Consider the following 22410-nt stretch of genomic DNA (forward strand, 5'->3'; position numbering starts at 1 on the left):
TATGATGGTGTCACTTGAATGGATATGTGCACAGAGTTGGCATCGGGCTTTGTTGCAAGAATAGGTTCCTGTGTTAGTGTTTTTGTTCTGTGGTGTGTGGTTACTGGTGAGGATTTGCTTCAGGTTGGAGGGCTGTCAGTAAGCGAGGACAGGTCTGTCTCCCAAGATCCGTGAGAGTGATGGATCATCTTTCAGGATAGGTTGTAGATCCTTGATGCGCCGGAGACGTTTTAGTTGGGGGCTGAAGGTAATGGCTAGTGGTGTTCTGTTATTTTCTTTGTTGGGCCTGTCACCTGTTGGGTGATTTTTTGGGTTGCTGGATTTAAGACCCTGAGGGGAAAAGGATACTGCCAAACTTACTTGGGGATGGGATGAATCTTTTGCTCATGGTTTGTGTTATGAATCCTGTTTGTGGTGTTTCCCCAACATAATGCTGCATTGTTTCCCTCTTTTATTAAAAGGATTTTGCTACATTCAGACTCTGTGCTTGCGAGAGGGGAAGTATTGTCTCTTAGAGGTGTCTGGGGAGTGGTACATAATTGTCCCAGGTGACTGGGTTGGGGCTCGAGCCGGTTTTGCATTGTGTTATTGAAACGGAATCCCTAGATACTGAACCCGGCCCTTGTTGCTGCCAACTCAGATGGGCAGAAGGGTTACATAACTTATTACTATTTTTAATGTCCTCTATTTCTAGTTTAGGTTTGGAGTGGGATCTGCCTCCCACCTCAGTTACACCAGGACAAATCAAGAGTAACTTTACAGAGGGATTAAGCTGTCATAAAACTGATCAGAGAAGAGAAACAGACTCAGAACGTATAAAAAAGCTGGTGTTGAGTGTTATGTACATGAATATTTTAAAGGAAAAAAGGATGGCATAAATGCCTCAGATTTCTGATTTGAGTTCTACAGAAACTGGAATATATGAAGCACTAAACTTTCAGCACTTGATATGTACGCTCTAGTTATCTCTTTCTGCTTGTATAAAATATAAAAGGAGCCATAAAAATCAAGTATAGGATACTATTTTTAACCTGCTATCGTATTTGAGATGCAATAGTTTCAGAAAGAAAGAAATTTGTAATGGCAAGAAAAGCGAATATCTTTAATATGTAATAATAATAGAAAGCCTTCATAAAGCATAACTGAGGATATAATTGGCATTATACTTGTCTGCCTGCATAGTTTCTTTACAGGTTGACTTTATTTGAGATTCAAGGAGGAGAAAACCATATTTCCCCTTGTCATAGAACTCAAAGGTCGTAGGCATACTTAATGTGTTGATCATAAGACTAGTCTACAGATGGACCAGCAGCAGGGTCTGTAAGACAGAGATAGCAAAGATTATGTGAAAGAGAAATATCACAAAGCAAATGATTAGAGCAGAAGTTTTGATGGTTAAGCCTAGGACTAGGAGTCAGGAAATCTAGGTTCTCTTTCTATCTGTCGCACAAATTCATTGTGTGACCTTGGGGAAGTCACTTAATCTTTTTGTGTTTCGTTTCCACCATTTTAAAATGGGGGTAATAACACTCACCTACCTCACAGTGGTTTTCAGAGGATTATTTCATTAATGTTTGTAAAGACTGAGATTGTCAGAAGTGCAGGTGTAATAAGTGTCTTGTATACATACCAGGAAAAAAACAGAAAATGAAACTATAATAATTTAGAAGGGATTTTGTGGGCAGACCCATGAATTAGAGGATGAATGGCTGAGCAAGGAGGCTAGGAGTTGGTGCAGAGATACTTTGACTGAGGATTGGGAGGGTAGATTGGGACTGAGTCAAGGTTCCTAGAGAGCTGAGACTAGGACTGGTCTGAGAAGCCCAAGGATTGGTGATTCAGACTGGCTAGATGAGGAGAATGAGACAAGGATACAGGGGTGGGGAAAAGACAGGTCTATGACAGAAACAAGTTGGAGGAGATGAGGCAGATGGGGGTCAAATTTTAGAGGAATGGGCAGAAAGGTTCATGCCCACTAGAACAAACTCCCTTCCAGAGACTAGAATGGACTTCAAGATTCCTGAGTCTCACCTTTCCTCTGCTGTTAGCAAATATCTCTGAAACTCACTGACAAAGTCTCATTCGCTTCTAGTGATTGGTTCACATAAAAGATGACAACCTATGACTGCTATCAGTTACTCTATTAGCTGAAGAGGCAGAGATATGTGCTATGGATCTAAAGATTTCAACCTGACTGAGGACTTTGTGGTTCTCCATAGGATGGCACATGGTGGAATTTCTGTTTGTTTGCTTTTTTAAAAACCTAGGAAATAACACATGAACTATATTAAAAATATTAATGAGGTTTCAAAGTCAAGCATTCAGAATTTAGGAAATGCCAGAATTAGGTTGCACAGATAATTCCTATTTTTTGAGTGTTTAACTTTGCAAACTTCATAATGCTCTTGAAGCTCATTAGTGACTTGGACAGTTTTAAAACTCTTTTGAACAAACCTTCAAACACCTACATGAATGTGTACATGCTGTTGGGGCTGCATGTATAACCACCTGGTGTATGTGTACAAAAACCTAGAATGTGTACAAAAACCTTTGTTCAGGCCTCTGAAAACTGTACCTGGCATTTCGAATATAAACACTCTGACATCACATAGACTATGAAATCTGGCATGTATAGGGTAAACTGTCTTAAAAAACATATTGGCTCTTAATCCACACTGGGTTTTGAAGATTTGAAATGAATAACGGTCCAGTGTTTGGCCACTTCTAGCTACACAATAGCTTAAAGTTTTAAAGGTAACATATTTTTCATGAACTTTTCAGTTACAAGTATGACATGCTCCTTGGTAATTAATTTTATTTAAAAAACAGTATAAAAACTTGAAGATGTGCATCTAACACTTCATTAGCCCTAGTCAGGAGAAATGGACATATATTTATAGGGGAATAAACTGGCTACATGAGGTCAAGAGGTAAATACTCAGGCAAAATTCCCAATACCTTCAGCTTTGCATGAATAAGGACCACATCAGGGGTACAGGATTTAGCCCTCCACCTTGCTTTATTTGGGGCCTCTAATACTTTATTCCACTAGTAGCATATTCCTCACTGATTTCAATGGGACTGCTTGTGGAAGAAGGCACTATTCAACTAGAATACGGGTGACCCTGATCCAGCAAACACTTAGTGGACACAGTTAACTTTATACATATAAGTTATTCCATTGATTTTAGTGAGATTGCTCACATGCACAGAGTTCTTTAAGTGTTAGCAGAATCAGGGCATTGGTTTGGAAGGCTAGGGACTATCATTTACTAGCTTGTGGGGGACCTCAGAATGTTGCCTTAATACAAATGAATTACAATAACATACCGTAAAGATTCATCTCACTATATTGTGAGATTTGCTGATGGATACATTTATACTGTAAGTAGATATTTAGGGTATAAGTTTGTTATTCATAATAAAATCTCAATTTAGTACTGTACCACTAATGAAAAATAGAAAACATACAGAATATCTGGGCTATTTGTCCATATTTATATTTTGTGCAATAGAGACTTGATAAAACATCCTCTGCTTCCTTTGCAACTTCATTGTGAGTTTAGAAAGAGAGAGAGAGAGATTCATTTTAGAAAAATTAAATACTTTCACTTTGAGTCACTGAAAAGATCTGAGCTTTATTAAGCCAGCAAAATGTGTCTCCATAACTTTTTGAACAACTTCTTGTTTTCTTGCTCTCATTAATCATGTAAGCCCTAGTTTAGTTGAAAAGAGGATAGCAGTGGTAAATGCTTCATAGAGGCTCTGTCATGTGCAGGCTCTGTTTTACCCCTATGACAAAGAACAAATGGATTAATCATGTGGTTTAGGTCAAGCCTAATTTGTCTGCCACTGGCTAATGGGAGTTGGCCAATGACTTTCTTTTTCTTTTCTATATACAAATTATCGTGTGGTTTTGAATTGCACCTCTTTTAAACATGAATTATGTGGCCATTTCATCCCTGTGTCTTAAACCAGAGGTATACAGTATGTTTAATTGCTGTGTTTTGCTCATCATTGTGGTATCTGAGAGCGTAAGGCCACCTAAGTAAGTAGTTTTGTACTCAGGACTCCATGTACTTTTACTGTTCAGTTTTCTCTTCAAAGAATTATTGGAAAATGCTGCAGTTTGGTATTGGTTTGTATGAGAAATAAAACCATAAGAGGTTTGTTTGTTTTCTAAAGAAAGAAGTATCATTTTGTTTTACATTGAGGAGGAGCTTTGTGCGAGGTACAGGGTACTTCAGAAAATCAGTGTGTTCTCTGCTGGGAAGCTGAACAAACGTCTTAAGAGTCTTTCCTCAGACAGAGAAATTTAGATTTTATTTTGAAGTTGATTACAGGTACACAAATAGATGGCTGGAGCCTTGCTCCTTTGGGTCCTTCATTATTTCCATCTCTGTACTTCGCAATATACTAGGTACTGTAATGCACGAAATGTGGTTTCAGAATAAAGAAAAATTAATGCTGAGGTATTGACTTTACAGATATGGGACCTATGTTTCCCTCCCTGGGGCAAAGGCAAAAGAGAGGACCATTTGCTTCAAAACCTCTGCAAGGTTTGGAGAGCTAGATCTCCCCTGAATGCTGCTGCCAGAAATGTGATGCAGGAAGGAATTATGGCCTATCTTTATTGCATTGGCTGGTGATCCATGGAAGATATCCCTTGTAACATGGATTGTCCGGGCATTGGTTGGAGGAAGTCTCACTTGAGCACCTCCAGTAATTGCAGGCTAGCCAGCCAGGTCTCTGTATTGCCATTAGCTCCCTTCCATTCCTCACAGTGCCACTTTGGTTTGATCTGGCTAACCCCTGATTAGGGGAGCTGGCCGAGTCATATTTGTGTGAGTGGCATTGTGACATGGCACATGTAAGGCTAAGATTTTGTCATGGTTATTTTTAGTAAATGTCATGGACAGGTCACTGGCAATAAACAAAAATTCATGGAAGCCGTGACCTGTCTGTAACTTTTGCTGCTGCAGCTCCCTGGTTTCCCCCACCACCGTGGTGGCTGGGAGCTGTTGGGTTCCTGCCTGCAGCAGCTGGAAGCGGCAGGTCCTCCCCCGGCCCACAGTGGCTGGGAGCTGCAGGGTGATCATATTTCCCAAAGAGAAAACGGGACACCCCCAACTGCTTGCCCAAGGCATCCGCCCCTCCTACCCCTCCCGCGAGGCTCTCACTCATCGCTGGAACTCTGAGGAGGTCCCCCTTGGAAATCTGTCATCTGTCACTGGAACCTTGCAGGGAGCCACCTGTTGCTGCTGTTGCCTGTCGCTGGAACCCTGTCGGGGCCCTGCTGGCTGCCAGCTCCAGAGTCCAGCATCTCCTGAGGCTGAAGCAGAGAATGTTGGGAAGGTCTCTGGAAGTCAGGGATTCCGTGACATCAGCATAGCCTTACTCATGGGTCTTAGTGCCACTCGCTCAAATTTGGCCTAGTTGGCCCTTCCTAAGATCACAACACCTCACATGGGTAATTGAGCCCAGCCAGTCCCATGGGACAGGAGCCAGGAGGTAACGGTTGGTGTCATGTTCTCGGGTAAATACCAATTGGAAGCCCAATATACTGCCCATTCCACAGCTGGGCGACATCCTAGTATCCATATCCTCTCATACTCACCACCCTGGCCTTCTGCCCCGAACTCCATCTCCACCACCACTTTATTATCTGCCCCCCATGGGCCTGTGTGGGGGCTATGTGTTTTCTGGGATGTGTCTCAGCTCACTGCCCCTCTCCCGCAGTTGCCAGATGTGTGTGTGTGTTGGGCGGGGGTTCCTCCAGTTCACCTCTGACCAGAAAGTCTGGACCTTGAGCTCCAAGCCCTCCCTGCATGGTGTGTTTGATGTGTATAAGTAAATGTTACACTCCTTAAAATTTGAGAGAGGGGCCCATAATAAAAATCTGCACTGTGGCCCATCTTCCTTTTCCCCTGCCACTGGCCCTGCCAACACACAATACTCTTTATGAGCAGTGAAGTAATTCCATACACTCTGTGCTCCTTTATATTTACAGACCGTACAAAAACACTCCAATTAATTCATTTGAAACATTAATTTTTGTAAGAAGCCTCCCATAGATAGTAATGTTCGAACCAATAGTAAAGTATTCAGCTCCATTGAAAGGCTATAACCACGCAATTCTAGGTATAGCTGTAAAATACTTTAAAGGAGGTTTTGGGTTCCAGGACCTGATCAGATTTGTCCATTAACTTTGAAAGAGGGAAAGAGGGAAATGCTTCATGTTCCTGTCCCCACCATTTTCTCTTAATTTTCACTCTCTGCCTTCACTGTCATATGTCCAAGCTATCATTCCTCTTGCTCAGAAATACTTTGGAGTAGCCTGGCATCGTTTGATGGTTGGTTGGTTGAAAACAATTGGCTTTTATTTACCTTTTCATTCAGTCAGTGACCTGTGTCTCAATACAAAAGCTATTATAAAAGATTTTAAATCAGACAAAGCCTCCATACCCTGAGAAGGTACATAAGGCTCGGTTCAAAAGCTGTTCAACGTGGATGCGAGAGACCAGTTTGGGATGATGCTTAGCTATATTAGCGATCTGTGCAGCAATCTTAAATGAGAGAACAATTATCAGACCCTGAAATGTATTTAAATAAGGGTAAAGAGCAGAGATGGGTTTGAATATTGCCCCTGCACAGTGGGGCAAATCCCCAACCCAGTCAAGGTGTTGCAGTGCTTCTCTGGCATAATCAGCCCCAGCCCAATGCGCCCGTGACATCTGTCAAGCCTGGAGATGGGTGTGTCCTTAAAAGGGAGGATCCCTACTCAGTCCAGGATAGCAATCTGAAGGAATAGCGCTGTAACTCTTGGAGATTAGGGAACAAAATTCATTTTGACAGAAAAAATATATTTGTTTTGGTTAAAGGAAATTGGCATATCTACTACTTGTTTACAGAAACATAGCAGCAGAGGGATATTGTGTCAGAGAAGAAAGTCAGAGCACATGCACGTCTCCATTCATCCTCCAAGTAGACGAGTGGCTGTATAGGCATTATGTACATTCTGGCACTCAGTTTTATTAATTTTGTATAACTAAGGCATGATGAATAATAAAATCGTTCTGTAGAACACTACTAGCATGACCAGAATACATGCTACAGGAATTCATGTAAGACTGGAGAAGATGGAGAAATTTATGTTTCTGTGATACACTGCCCAGATGAAATTTTACCTAATTGTCCCCTATAACAAACGACTTGTCTGTTTGCAGGATCCTCATTGACATCAATGGGGCACTTTGGATAGACTAATCTAATATATGGTCCTTAGTGAGCAGAATTCCGCTAGGCAGAGAGGCACTACACGTTATCAGTCACAGAGGCCTGATTTTTCAAGAATGCATTCAAAGTGAACAGTGAACCATAATGGCATGTGCATGGATCAGAGGAGCAAATTAAGCATCTGATGTAATTGGGAACAGGAATGTCAATTGCAGGTGCATGTCAGATTTTCATAAAGATCATGGAGAAGTTTTAATAAGAGGTAGAGCTGCTCAAAGAATTTCCACTGAAATGTTTTTAAATGGAAAATTTGGTTTTCAACTATATAGTTTTTCACAAAAAGCATCTGCTTTCCATGGAAAAATGTGGCTTTTTGTCAAAATGTTTGTTTTAACAAAATTGAAATTGTTCATGGAAGACCCCCATCATTTTCTGACAAGCTCTAGTAAGAGAGAGAGAGATGAGTGGGGAGTAAGGGAAGACTAAGAGAAAAGAGTGACGTGCATATTCCTCTAAAAATCCTATGTCTTTCTGTCCTTTGGCACATCAGAAACACCTTATATATTTCCTTAGACTGTGAAAGCCTTTTTAATTTGAAATCCCTATGCCGGAATCATTTATTATGTGAGGATTATGGACAGTGTATATTGGTGGGAGAGCAGATATCAAAAGGATAAAGGGAAAGGAGAAGGGATGGGAAGGAAAAATAAGGATGAAAGAGAGACAAGGGGGGAACAGAATAAAGGAAAGAAAATTGGGAAGTTGGGGATTTTGGGAAGAGAGTGATGTGAAAGGAGAATTAAGGGAACCAGGGGGAAGAGTGAAGGAGATAGGGATATTTAGAGGAAGGAGAGGGAAAGAGGTAGGGGGATGAGAGAAGCTGAGATGTTAAAAGGCGAGAATGAGACATTTAAAAGGCCAAAGGAAATGATTTGAAGCTTCAAATAAGAGGAAGCAGAGAACAGGAGATGGGCAGGGAGGAAGAAGAGGTGGCCAATTTGAAGTTTAGATATTTTTATGCATCCCTGCCTCCCCTCCTCCCAAACCTTCTGCTGGTCTCTATCATCCCTCTTCATTCACCTACTGGAACACTTTGACAAAACTAGGTGAAATGTGGTGGTTTCTACTAAGTTTTGTTTGAAGATTTGGGTTTTGTTCCAGCCTGGAGCTCAGTGATCACTTGGAGCAAAACCTAAGCAAACATTCACACAGACCCTTGCAAATGAAGCTCTGTTTTCCTCAGAGCTTTGTTATTTACTCTTTCTAGTGACGGAGCTACACCTGACCACCTACATCGTGCAAGCACCACAGGGTGCCTCCTAATAGTATTGCAATATCTCATCCATGTGATCCATCATCCTACTGTCATATGTCTATTTTCTGGTGCTAGTATTAGAAACTGCTCAACTAAAAATGTGTAGACAGTTACCAACGCACTAATCTAATTGGTTACCAGCTAAGAGATTTCCGTTGGAAGAGACCACAAAGCACATGGTCTCCCATTACTCTTCAATACACAACTACTGGTATTTCATTCTACTGCAGGAGAGTCTGGACATATCTGGATTGACCTGGAAATCCACTTCCACATTAGCAACTTCATCTTGAGCTGAATCCAGATGACAGAAATCGAGCTGCACAGAGAAATGAGGAGTGTGTCATTTTAGTGCTTACACAGTGCAATTGGCCTGGTGAGTATGTACAGCTGTAATGAAAAACTTTTGGAACAGCGTTGCCACAACTCTAGACATTGACTGATTTTATTTTTTAAATTGTGAACACACATTTATAAAGATATTTACAATCCTACTTTCAGAAAACCTCATCTATTTTCTCTTCAAAATCCTTAGGAAAACATTCATTTAAATAAAATATGGTTAGTACACTCAGATCTGCAAATACTGTGTATCCTTTAGGGTCTATAGATGGCCCATGGGGACAAATTCATCTCTGATGTGAATGGATGCAATCCCCTTGATGTCAATGGAGTTTCTGCCCACTTATATCATGAGTGAATTTGACTCATAGAGTCTTTCACATGTAGATTGTGGGTGAATTTGGCATATCTGGTCTTTCAAGTTAAGTCCATGTGAGTAGTGACCAAAATTGTTATATCTGGGCGTTTTTCTGCTTGCTTGTGGGAAATAAATGTAATCATTTCAGTTCAATTTCTGGTGGGCAAGTGCCCACATTGCAGAAACCAGGCATTAATTGGTCACCTTGTTGGCAGCCTAAGAAGAGAAAATGAGGATTGAAAATACCTTCTCGCCTTTTGAGGAGACTTTTCTAGAGCAGGACCGAGGCACGTTGGCAAGGCATTGTCACTGCTGTATCTGTTGTAGGGATAAATGCAGGACTCTTGTCTCTAGGACTGTTGATCTGGCCACTTTCACAAACACTAAATGTGCTCACAAATATATTTTCAGTTTTAAAAGAGTGACATCATTCGTTTAGAAGTCTTGGACTTTCCCCGATTTGTATTGTGGTACTTTTCACATTACCCTAGGCTGACACAATCTTTATCAGCTTCTCTGATAATTCAACAAAACTGTCTTGTTTTTCTTTTTTTTGCAGTGAGAAACACCCTTTTTTCTGTCTCTAAATGGAGGTTACATATCTATCAAAGATACCTATATCACCCCAGTTCCTGGAACATCTGAAAATCTTTAATGTATTTATCCTCAGAACATCCCTGTGGGGTATGGAGTAGCTATTATCTCAATTATACCAATGGAAGCTAAGATCCTAGGTGATTTTCCAAAGGTAACACAGAAAAGTAGAGCACAGAATTGAACTTGGGTCTCCCAAGTTTCTGGCTAATGCCCTAACCACTGAACTGTCCTTCCTCTCTTGGTTTCTCTCACCACAAAGCTATCATAAATTGTATTTATAGCTATATAGAATTCAATTCCTTTATTAATAAATTGTTTGGAATGCTTCTCTTGAGTTAAAGATGTGTTAAATATTTCACAGGAATATGGTTGTGGCTTTCATTCCATTCAATATCTAGATGGATCGGAACATGAACCAAGGATTATTACATTTTGGGGAAGTCATGAAATAATCTATTCTGGAGAATGTCCAATGTACTGCTGAGAAGCCTCTTTCACTATAGCACAGTACTATAGCGCAGTATTATGGTAATTAGTACAAATTATTTCTGAGATGTTGAATATAGATTTATAGTGCTAGAACTTATGCCTTTTTCAGGCTTTTCTGCATAGATTGCTAATCTGAAGAATGAACAGGAAAATGTTTTGCGTTCATCTTAAAACACCATTAAGATGTCAAATATGACAATGGCTCAAAATAATATTGACACCACCAAATAGGAATAAAAACTAAACATTTATGATACATAGGTACTCAATGTAGCTTGTCAGCTCAGAAAACCAGAAAAAATAGAGCACATATTCAACCATACTGCTTAAAATTACAGAAGATCAATCCCTTCCTTCCCAATGTATCCTATGCTTGCTCTGCCAGTGATATCCTTAATTGTTAGGAGTTGTTATAAACCCTTTGTTATACAGAAACTGCACCACGGTACACAAGGTGCAACTGTAATCCCAAGATAACAGGTGTGTGTTACACTAAACCTTATAAAAAGAATCAGCTACTCGGTGTATCCATGGGAATGAGCATATTTTGTGGGCAAAACTGTTAGATGATGTCTAAGATAGCGTAACCCATAGTTTCCCTTAGACCTACTTACACCTGGTCTACCAAGCATAAAGGAGTCTAAATTAACATAACTTAAATGCCCCAGAGCTGGGAGAAGGTGTATATTAAGTTCTGGATGAGGATTCTTTAACACACACGTTCTTATGCCTTCTTCCACCTGCTGTTTATACTCCCTTGTACATCAGTGTAGGTGTAAGACAGAATCCAGAAATGCCACTTGAGGTACGACTTTTGAATTTGGCCCCATATTATAATGATGTATGTACAGTAAATGGTGAGTTACACCTGCATATCTGAGATTTGAGACCATTGCAAGAAGCTGAAAAAAAGTTAAAGTGAAGAGTTAAATATATGGCACACTGTGTAAAAATGTCTCAGCTGTATGATGCTGGCCAAGTCCTTCATGAAGTTCACTTGTTTGTTATTCTGAGGACTCACATGAAATATTTTCTCACTTCAAAAGAGATTAGTAACCAGTCACAGCCATAACTTTACATTGTACAGTCCTGTTCGGTTCCAGCCCCTTTCTTTGCCTATTAGTCCATTTGAAGTAGGGGTCCTCTCATTTGTCTGGTACAGCTCATCTGTGCTACGTGTACATAATATGGAACTAATGTGATCATTGATACAATTTCTGCCTATGATCCTCAGAGAGCTTTCTATCTGTCAAAGCGACGAACGTGAGGAACAACACGAGTTGCTGCAATCAAGCCCTAAAAGCAACATAAACTTCATGTTTCTGCTTTTTCTCTGTATAGCAAATACTGTCTGTCACATTTTATATTTCCCCTTCTTATTGCTCACCAAGCAACTGACTTTCTCTTAGAGCTTCACTGGAGATGTTTTATTATTATCTGAACCTTTCTACTCTTCAAGTGACTGAGAGCCTAATAACACTAATGACTCTAGCCTATACTAGTTGGGAAAAGAGCACATCTAGTCAGATGGACAGCTTCTGAGACTTAAAGGTCATGGCTTAGGGCTGGTCCACACTACGGGGGGAAATCGATCTTAGATACGCAACTTCAGCTACATGAATAACGTAGCTGAAGTCGAATATCTAAGATCGGATTACATACCCGTCCTCACCGCGCGGGATCGATGTTCGCAGCTCTCCCTGTCGATTCCGCAACTCCGTTGGGGTTGATGGAGTTCCGGAATCGATATAAGCGTGCTCAGGGATCAATATATCGCGTCTAGATGAGACACGATATATCGATCCCCGAGCAATCGATTTTAACCCGCCGATACGGCGGGTAGTCTGGACGTAGCCTTAGAAAGAGGGTTTAATTGCCTTTCACGGTATGCCAATCCATCCACATTTTAAGTAGTTCCTCAAGTTCCACCAGACAGCTGTCTTGCATGCAGAGAGAATCCATACAGACTTTGCTCCACTGGCATTTTGTTTGGTTTTGTTCTTTTCAGTTGTTTAGCTATTGAAGTTTTGCTGGGAGTGCAGGTGTTCCTGCATGTCTGTGCATTTGGTTCTCAGTCACAAAATGAAGCTAGCAGCTCAGGTTTTATGTTCGTGACTTTGATTATTTGATTCAAGGATTACATTCTACACAGGCAGTAATATAAAGACATGAGCATACCTACCTGATGGATGATGTACAACATATGAAAGGAGTTACTTATCTGACTGACTTCTTAACTACTGCCCATATTGCTTTAACTAATTTAAACCTGTTGGAACAAAGCCTGAGTAATTAGTGTAACCATTTTCTACATAAGTATGTGTAGAATTTGTAATGACTGATGAAGTCTATCAGTTCATTCCTATGTTATTATTTTTCATATTTTCTTTATTATATTTAATTTTCAGTTCAAATGCTAACCTGTTACATTTAGTTTTCAGGACAGGACCCCACCTCCATTCTCATTATCTGATTTTTGATCTCAGCCTGCCTCTGATATAGGGATGGGTTAGATATAGTCCATTATTAGGTTTCCCCCCAACTCCATTGTTGTGGGGCTTTCATTTGCCCTCACTCTTGTTTCGCGTAGGAACTAGCTGCTATTAAAGCTTCTGATTAATATTAGCCTAGTAAGAGAGATCCAGGTTCTGCTCCTAGATCTATCATGCAGCTCCATTGCTGTTAATGCCCCATGATTGAATTTGGTTTCATTAAAGCGCTTTTAAAATCATGTTAGCTGGCCAAACAGTCAGAATAGACACTGGTGACTTCTTCATCCATTCAATCCAGTCGCTGGAGTAACAGATGTTCTATCAATATTCAAACAGTAGGTGAGTCATTGTCATTTTTATTTGTGATTAATAGAAAAATCCCAAGATATTTCCATTGGCTCTAGAGCGCAAGTGTAAGGGAGAACTAACAGCACCCTGCAAAGCAGAAATCATCAGCCATCAGGGAAAGAGAACAGAAGGGACAGTATATTTGAAACATGTTTTCCTGAATAATTTTGTAGTACCATTCTAATATAAATGGTCAAGGACATAATTGGCAATATATTTGACAGCTTTCAGAGTCTCTTCACAGGTTGGCTTTATCTGAGATTCAGGGAGTGCAAACCCATATCTGCCTGTATCACGGAGCTCAAAGGTGAAGGAGTACTTGATACCCTGATCATAAGCCCAGTCATCAGAGCCACCAGCAGCAAGATCTGCATTGGGAGAGAAGAAAACTTGACTAGAAAAGGACAAGTCACTGGTAATCAGTGGGGTTTATTATAACTGATAACTATTATACCATATAACTAGAAATATAGGAAGGGCAGAAGAAAAAGCAGTGAGAGTCAGTGAACCATTTGTTTGCATCCAGAATATGGAAGAGAGCTTGCCAAACACTTTAATAACCTTGAAAATAGAAATCTGTAGCTGTAAAAAGAGGAATATAACCATGTCCCCCTTCTAAAAACAATCCTGATCAGAATACAGAATCTGGTTTATTTTGCAGTGCTGCTCCCTCCTCACAGAAGAGATTCCTCCTGAGAAGAGGTGGGAGGGGTATATTTTGCTTGAGGAGAGGACTGGAAGCATGATATCTGCAGGAGCAAAGATCTATCACACTGACTCTCCTGTCTCTGGAGGATCTCCCTGAGATCTACACAGAGCTTTGGAGATCCACAAAGCTGGGGATATGAACTCTGCTTTTTCATTGGGAAATAAGCTCTGCTCCTTTCCCTCCTGATGAGAGAATTCAGAGTATACTCTCTTGGTTGTTCCTTGTAAGGAGAGAATGGGGTTCTAATACATTTTATCCTATAGGTGGTCCTCAAAATTGCTAGAAATCCTCAAAAGCATTTTTAAAAATCTCAATAGATCTTTTAAACATTGACAAACAATTGCAGCCATTATCTTTAAGACAAAAAAAATTGGCTTTCAGATTGATAAGTCCTACAATGCTGAATTTCAAGCAGGCAGTAGGCTGAGGAATTAGGAGCCAAAACATCTGAGCTATAAAACTCTGGAAAACTGGGTTTGGAAACACCAGGTCAGCAAGAGTGACTAGACAGCAAGTGTGAAAAACTGGGACAGCGAGTGGGGGGTAATAGGAGCCTATATAAGAAAAAGACCCCAAAATTGGGACTGTCTCTATAAAATCGGGACATGTGGTCACCCTAAGGTCAGCTTTATAACATCACAAAGGACAGAACACAACAGCTGGGTTTCAAGAGAGGATTAGAGTGAGGCTGGAATTATATATTTTTAAAATCCTCACACAGTAACAGAAAGTGACAATCTGCTGGCTAGAGCCATGAAGGCAAGTTCTGGTCAAAAAGGTTTCACATACTATTGTCGCATAGGTTTGCAGGCCCCAGAAATCAAGAAACTCACAGGCTGAACAAGTCCAATTCGCTCATGTTTTAATCTAATTTTATCTGTTAGTTTTAGGAATTCCTAGTGTGCCCATCACCTTAATATTTGGGCGCTACATAGTTATTGTGCAAATCTCATTGGTAACCTACAGGCGCATGTTCGCACATTTGCAGAACTGGAACTGTTGCATCCACACCTTCAGGACAGTGAAGTAAAGGGGACTACTTGCGAAGAAAAGTACTACTCAACAAGAGTAAAGATATCACAGTCTACACCATTAGGAGAGAGGTAAGTAGGGTGTGTATGGGCAGGGCTCATCTTGTGTTTTTTTCTTGAGTCATAATACATAATTTTCTCCCACTGTCTAGATAAATAATTCTTACTACAGTTGCTTCTGATATTTAGGTTAATACTTACAGATTGTTGAAGCACCTGAACCAAAGGTATATTTTGTGCCATACAATGAAGCCAACTCTTGAACTGCAGCTGTAGAAATGGTATTCTACAAGGAAGGACAATTGCAGAATAAGAAGTTATTCCAGACATTTAAAGCTTTACTCAGACATTTGACTTAACTCATGAGTGCCTCATTTTAGAAGTTTTAAATTATTTGTAACTGTTGTTCCTCTTTGAGAATCAGTAACAGAGTTTATGCTGTCATCGTCTAACAATCTGCAAATGTCAACACTTTGTTCATGTAGCATATCAATAAGTGGTCTGTACTCAGAGCTCTAATTATGAAATTTATCTGGAGTCTGGAAACTAAGGGCACAACAGGATCCAGGGATTACTGTATTTATCAGAAATGTGTACTTGGATCTGTGAAAATTAACTAAAAATATGAAATAAAATGACGGTGAGGTTTAGGCAACAGTGGATGTATATATGGAAATGATGAGGACAGCATTTTCTTCCCACTTACACAAGTATAATTCCAGAGCAACACAGTAAAAGTGGTATAAGTGAAATCAGAATTAGATCCTGTAAATGCAGATTGCAAATGTCAACAATACTATACCCAGTGCATGAATTACCCTGGAGCCTTATACAGCACTTCAGTGATTTCAGTTTGCATTTCCTGTGCAGATTGGGATCCATCCAAGTCCCACTGACTTCAGTGGGGGTTGCATAAAGTCTGTCAACACTAAAATGCAGCTCTGAATGTTTGCATTATGAAAAGTTACAGACTTTTCTTTGGAATGTGTGGCTCTCCCATTTCTTCATAATATGGCATGTTGGTAATAAAACTATGGAAAGTATTCCTAAGAGATAGTAAATATTTGTCTATATATCATTAGTTGAGAACAGATGTTCAGCATGCAAACAAACAATGGATTATCATATCCGCCTCTGTAGTTCAGAGTTGAACATGTGGTATTCAAAAGAATTTCTTCAACTCTCTTGTTCCACTCTAGATTACACCATAAATTATGTTCCCAAGGAGGGGGGATATTTTAAAACATTCTGACTTCCATTTAGTTCTTGTACATTTTTATGATTTTTCCAAAAGCTGCATTTGAAAATGGTTTGAAAAATAGATTGGTATTTGTTTCTGTGAAAGTAGCAACAAGCCATATTCATGGTATGGCAGTTTTTTATATCACGGGATTGTAACTGCTTCTAGTGGGATAAAACAGGTTCATGGTGCAAAATTCACATTGAGAACTGAGTTTTGTACACCCTAGAATTCTGGGAGTTTGTATGTAGGGCTTTGGTTTGTCGCATTACATGGAGACCTTTTACAAAAGCCAGGTTTAGATCTGAGAGCAGGTTTCAAACACTCCCCAAAGACTGGGTGGGATTTAAATGCAGGGCTTTGGTTCTGGCCTCTCTCTTCTCTATATATATTCATTTGAAGAAGAGTGCTGTTGTGACATACAAAGAGACACCTTGGAATCTTAATAATCAGAGTAGTTAAATCTTCCACTTCTGAAAATTGCCTTAATGAGATGACGCTTCTCCTATTAAAATCCATGGCAATTTTGCTATGGATGTCCATGGGACTAGTATCTGCTATTAGTGATGTATCAAATTTTGTTCAGTCACCTTTTGTTTATATTGACTTTAAATCAGTGTGCATGCAGCTGAGATCTGCAGATAAAAGATTTCTTGTTCACCTCACAAAAGAATTCTGTTGCACATTTATAATTTGCTTCCTTTTATAGTGAACATAGAGAGAAAACATACAACATGGCAGTGCCTTGTACTGTGGATGGGACATGGTGCTAATATAGTGTCTGTGGGAGTGTGTCATTTCCTCAGTGGCAAGAAACTAAGTAAAATAAAATAGGAATATTTCCTATAGGGAGGGAGAGGGAGGCATTAAGTGTCAGCCAGCTGCCAAATGGCAAATTTAAAACATCAGATACTTGTATCTGCCAAATTTAGGAGACTAGCTATCAGAAAAATATGCTGGGAAAGGTTCCTATGAAAAGGATGACCCTACTGTGGATCAGAATTATCATAATGACCAGGCAACTGTAAAGAAAGGTGCTTGTAGAGCAGTGGTGGGCAACCTGCAGCCTGCAGGCCGCACATGGCCCATCAGGGTAATCCGCTGGCGGGCTGCCAGACCATTTGTTTACATTTGCATGGCTGCCCGCAGTTCCCAGTGGCACAGGCCTGGCTGCCGCTTCCTGCAACTCCCATTGGTCAGGAACAGTGAACCGCAGCCTCTGGGGCCGTGCAATTGTAAACAGGCTGGTGGCCCAGACTACACCACTGTTGTAGAGGAAGAACTGAAATTCTCCGCCGTTGAAAGACACCCTCAGGTTTTCCAGGTTGGAACATGGAGTTGGAAATAAATGGCTTATTTTATAATATGGTAAATTGACTGTGCCTGTGTGATTTCACCACAAAATAAGTCGGTTACAGAGCTAGGAACAGAACCGACAAGTCCTGATATCTGATCTCTTCCTGTGATCACCAGGCAACACTCTTTCGCAATTGCCTGCTTAATGTATGAAAGGGGCTGAAAAAACAAAACATCAGCACCAAAATGAAAGTGCCATTTTATAGCAACCAAAGCAAGAACATTTAGAAAATGTAAGTAAAAAAAAAAATAGAAAGAAAAAAGGAATAATGATGGCAAACAATTATCATTCTTAAAACAACGGGGAAACGGGAATGAGGTTTCACTATGTGCCTCATCTTGTCTGTATGCCTATTACTTTCAAAAGTGGAAACAGTATCTAACATTTGTGAGATGAGACCTAGGCCTAGAGTCTCTGATAAAAGAGGAGGCAGTGCTGTGATTCCCCCCCACCCTTAACTTTGAAAAACTCTTAGCTCTCTACGGACTCTACTGGATCTCAAGATTAATTTGAACATCTAGTTTGTTACAGAATTCTCTTTCTGCTTTCTTGGTTTGGGCTCTGTAAAAGGGAATGCTCACAACCAGTTCTGCCTAGTGGTCAGGCAGGGGTGCAGCAGGTGGTCACTCTTTTTCAGTTATAGTCCTGGCCTTCAGCTCTCTCAAGGGCTTCAGGGTTTTCACCTTAGTATGGGGATTTGGGGGTCAGGGTCTTCCCCAGCAGGTTTCTCCACTGAGGTAAAGGCTTTGTTCTTGTGCCATCTTTTGGGAGTGGGTAGGGGAGCCCGGGCCCACACTCTCCAGTCCAGGGCAGGTATGTTCTGCATCTTGCAGTGCCATGCAGCTGCCCGTGGATCACTTCCTTTCTAAGTCTCCCTTTTCCGCTCAGAGTAAATTACAGAACCACAAACAAAATCTCTGATCTTCACAGTCAGTCACCTATCTCTATCCTCTGTAGGTTTTATTAGGTCTGTTTTTCCAGTTCTCAGGCAACGAGAACTCCTGGGCAGTAGTTCCCACCCCCTATCTGAGCTGCTCTGCCTGCAGCTTGTGCAGGCTTTGCAGGTACAGCTGGGCAGGGCAGCCTGGGCTCCTTAACCCCTTGCTCTCGAGTGTGGGGTTTGTAAGACCCATCACCGGCTCCTGCTCTGTCAAGAACCTTTCACTCATAGGGGCAAATTCTGGTGTTAGTTACACTAGTGAAAACCAAGTAACATCACTGAAGTAAAAGGACTTACTCTGGATTTATACCATGTAACTGGGTGCAAAAATGATCTTCCATTCTCTGACTTGTTGCTGAACTTCCAGAAACTGCCTGTTCCAGGAGAATCTAACATTCTCTGTGCTGATCTCTCAGCTTTGTTTCCATTGCAGTTCCTAGTGATTTGATGTTTTGCTTAATCTTGTGCAGGATGTCAGTTACTCAGTGTAACAAAAGGATCATGTTCCCTGATCTCGTTATCTTATTTAACTGAAGTTCAGTTACTTAGCAGTTCAGCCACTAGCTTTTAAAGAAAGGCATGTAATGCTGGCCTCCCTCCTTACTGCATCTAAGGGTTTGTACTAATAGGATAATATAGTAGACTAATCACCTTTATCTGTTAATAGATTATCTTTTGGGAGCAGCTTCCTCATTTTTGCTCTCATATTCTCAACTCAGATTTGTCTCTGCAAATTGATGCTGGTTAAAAACACTCCAGGGGCCTTGATTACGCAGTTTCTGCACACAGGCAACTCCCATTGACATCAGTGGGATATTTGATGGGATTATTGACATAATAGGACTCCAAGATCTTGAAAAATCTGTGCTGGATAGCAATGCTTCCTTTAACCACTGGGCTCCATGAATCCTGTTTGTCATTCTACCCATATCCTGTTCTTTATTGCCTCTAAGCTCTGCCCGTCTCAAGTCAGCTTTCCACAAGGAGCTCTAAACTGTACTCTCCTCACTGTAATGCTCTTACATGTTATCCAGCGATCCCTTGAATTCTCTTTGAAATGGTTGCACTAAAAGTCCAAAGTGAGTCCATCCAATGCAAGAACTTTAATATCACAGTATATAACACTGCCCTTCTTATACTCTCTTTGTGACTGCTACACAGACATTCCAAGGAATATGTGCATGCTGCCAGTGTTTTGATCCAGTAGCATCAAGCTGAGGGAAATCTGCCTTGAGGCTGTTCGAGATTGCTACATGAGCCAAGATGAAGAAGTTGTTACTAAAGATAGCTCAATTTGATAACAGAACACATCATTGTATGAGGTAATGTGAGAGGCAGGAATATATAAACCCACTGTCCTCTTCTTTACTTCTGCAGTCACCTCTAAAAATAATTTACACCTGTCCATCTTCCTTTCTCATTATTTCCTTTTGTTCACTGTTCTCCACAATTAAGATCACCTACATCTACTTGTAACAAGTCAAGCAAGAAATCAGAAAGCCGCTAGAAAAAGTGTAAGTTCACTTTGGTCCCTGTGGCCAAAACATAGATTATGCCCCACTGAGATATACCTGCCCAACTAATCTTGGGTCCTGGATCATTAAGAGTTCCTTATGCTGACTTCGTTCACAAATAACTTCAAAATGAGCACTAGTAAAATCCAGAACTAGTTTACTGGACCTGGTTTTCAACCAAGAGGTGAATAGTCATGACATAAAAATTCACCACCCGATGCAGTATAGCTGAAATTCACTCCTTTGCACATTTTAAGGGCTCAAGTAGGGCTTAAGGAGTCCATGAGCTGGTGCAGAAGGGTGAATTTCCCCCAATACAATATATAACCAATATATGAATAGTAAGGTAGTCAGTATATGTTCAGGTAACCTGCTTCCTGCCACACATGCCTCCAAAGCCTGATCTCTGTTGATATAGGACTTCTGTTGCTTGTGCATGTCTGGATTTGTCTAGCTTCAACTTTCAGCCATTGCATCCTGATATACCTTCTCTACTAGACTGAAGAGCCCATTATTAAATATTTGTTCCTTATGTAGGTACAAATGCAAAAAGTATTTTAATCTCCTCCAACATGGGCCAAAATGTGAGAAAATTCAATTTACAGCCTGAAATGTTTCTGAAAAAAGTGATTAAATGTGCACAGAGTTTTATTGAGAGAGAAGCTAAGTGTAAATATTAAAAGAATGCTGAAGAGAAGCTTGGCTGTAGAGTGGATGGACAATTGGTCTGTATCCAACCATTTTTTCAGTTATGGAAGGCTGGGGGAAGCTTTTGTTCTTTAAACGGAAGATACATTTTTTTCTGGTTGATCCAAGCACATATTCTTTTTGTGCAACACCTGGGGATATAGTGGAGAGTGAGCTGAGGGGAGTGGTGCAATACACAGAATGTACTATTTTAGAGGACAGTTATACTTTTCCCAAGAAAACATCACAGGAATATTGTTACTTGTGTGAAACTCCTGAGCTGACCCAGTTTTTCCTATTTTGAGTGGCATTATCTTGGTTGTTCAAGCATTAGACACAAGTCAGTTCTAGAGTCAGTATTTTCACTGTCGCTCAAGCACTGCTTGAAAATGCTGACCTTAGAACTGACTTGTGTCTAATACAGGGCTATGTTTCCCTTCCTATGGGAAAAAAACCCATGAATGGGAAAATCCTTCGTGTATACCCCATGAGCTCCAGGGAGGACATGCGTGGCTTCAACCACTTTCCTCCACCCTGATGCTGGAAGCAGTGAAGGGCGACTTTTGTCCCCAATTTGTTAGAGTAGCATCAAGGCTGCTGTAACTTGTAATGACCCTCTAGGCCTGAGATCACTGGAATTCCCAGAATGTCTCTAGAATGCCCTGTCATGCCTTGAAAACCAAGAACTGTGGCACCATTTTACACATTTAGGGACTGCCTTACACAAGAGCAGGTTCCATCTTGCTCATTAAGTTAGCTGTTTGTCCTCCTTGTGCTGCCAGGACAGTGCAAAGGGAACAAAATAGGGCCAAGGATCTGCCCCATCGAGTTACAGCTACATTATCCTTTCAAAGGCTTTATTGTAGAGCCGGGGGGCATGGCCTGGAACCCATCCAGAAGATGTGGTGGCAACCATCTCCACCACTGTTGACTTTGGTTTCTGTTTCCTGTTGCCCCATTCCCATCTGGAAGCACAACTTAATGAAGAGTGCTGCTGTCATTTGCTAACTTCCATGGGCCCATTCTCTACACTCCTCTTTCAGAGGCAGTGAAGCTGTGAAGTGGCATTAATGCTAATTAACATCCTTGTGGATATTTTCTATATATCTGGTTCTAAGAGAAGAATGTTGTGGTGAATGGCTGCTTTCCAGCATCACCCACCTACCCTGATGTGCCTCCTGAATACCTGCAGAGTCCTACTGTGGACTGTGCCCAAAGGAAGGTTCAGTGGGCTTGGAAGAAGGCTATGTTGGCTCCTCCATTCCTCTCATCCACAGGCTTAGGGTGATTTCAGTCCAATTTTACTTGATTTTGCTCCTTTCCTTCATGCCTCACTTTGGAATGGAACATTAGCTCCACAGTATTAAACTAACTTCTGAATTAAACAGTGTGGCGCAATATGTTAATAATGATAAGTAGGCATGTGAAGTTTTGTTGTTCAACTACACATCTCACCCCACATTGAAAAAGATAAGAAATATCAACTCTACTTCCTTTAATTTATTAGATCTGTCAGCGGAAAAATAAACATCTAAGATAAGATAATAGTTCTAAATTTTACTTCTTCAGTTAGAGCATGATTTATGGTCCCTTTATTTGCCAGAACAATTTATATGAAGTTTTAGATGCCAGTTCTTCAGCCTTTCTCTGAAGTCTGTATCTATGCAGAATTTTGCTGATATAACACACATTAAATGGTATATAATATAATGTCCTTTTATTTTTTTCTCCCTTTTTTCCTGTCTCATTTTTTAA

General features: G+C 40.6%; 1 protein-coding gene across 3 annotated transcripts in view; it reads right to left on the bottom strand.

The window, feature by feature from the left end:
- Positions 1–12812: 12812 nt before the first annotated feature.
- Positions 12813–22410, bottom strand: part of LOC115657462 (carboxypeptidase B-like) — a 122423-nt gene continuing 112825 nt past the window's right edge. For all 3 annotated transcript variants that reach the window (XM_030575351.1, XM_030575352.1, XM_030575350.1), the window contains exons 10-11: positions 15119–15203; positions 12813–13545 (exon numbers count right to left, since the gene is read on the bottom strand). In XM_030575351.1, the coding sequence (XP_030431211.1) occupies positions 13358–13545; positions 15119–15203 (273 nt within the window). In that variant the 3' untranslated portion in view covers positions 12813–13357. The remainder of the gene's footprint in view (positions 13546–15118; positions 15204–22410) is intronic.

This window comes from Gopherus evgoodei, chromosome 9 (genome assembly GCF_007399415.2).
Source record: "Gopherus evgoodei ecotype Sinaloan lineage chromosome 9, rGopEvg1_v1.p, whole genome shotgun sequence".
Classification (NCBI taxonomy): domain Eukaryota; kingdom Metazoa; phylum Chordata; order Testudines; family Testudinidae; genus Gopherus; species Gopherus evgoodei.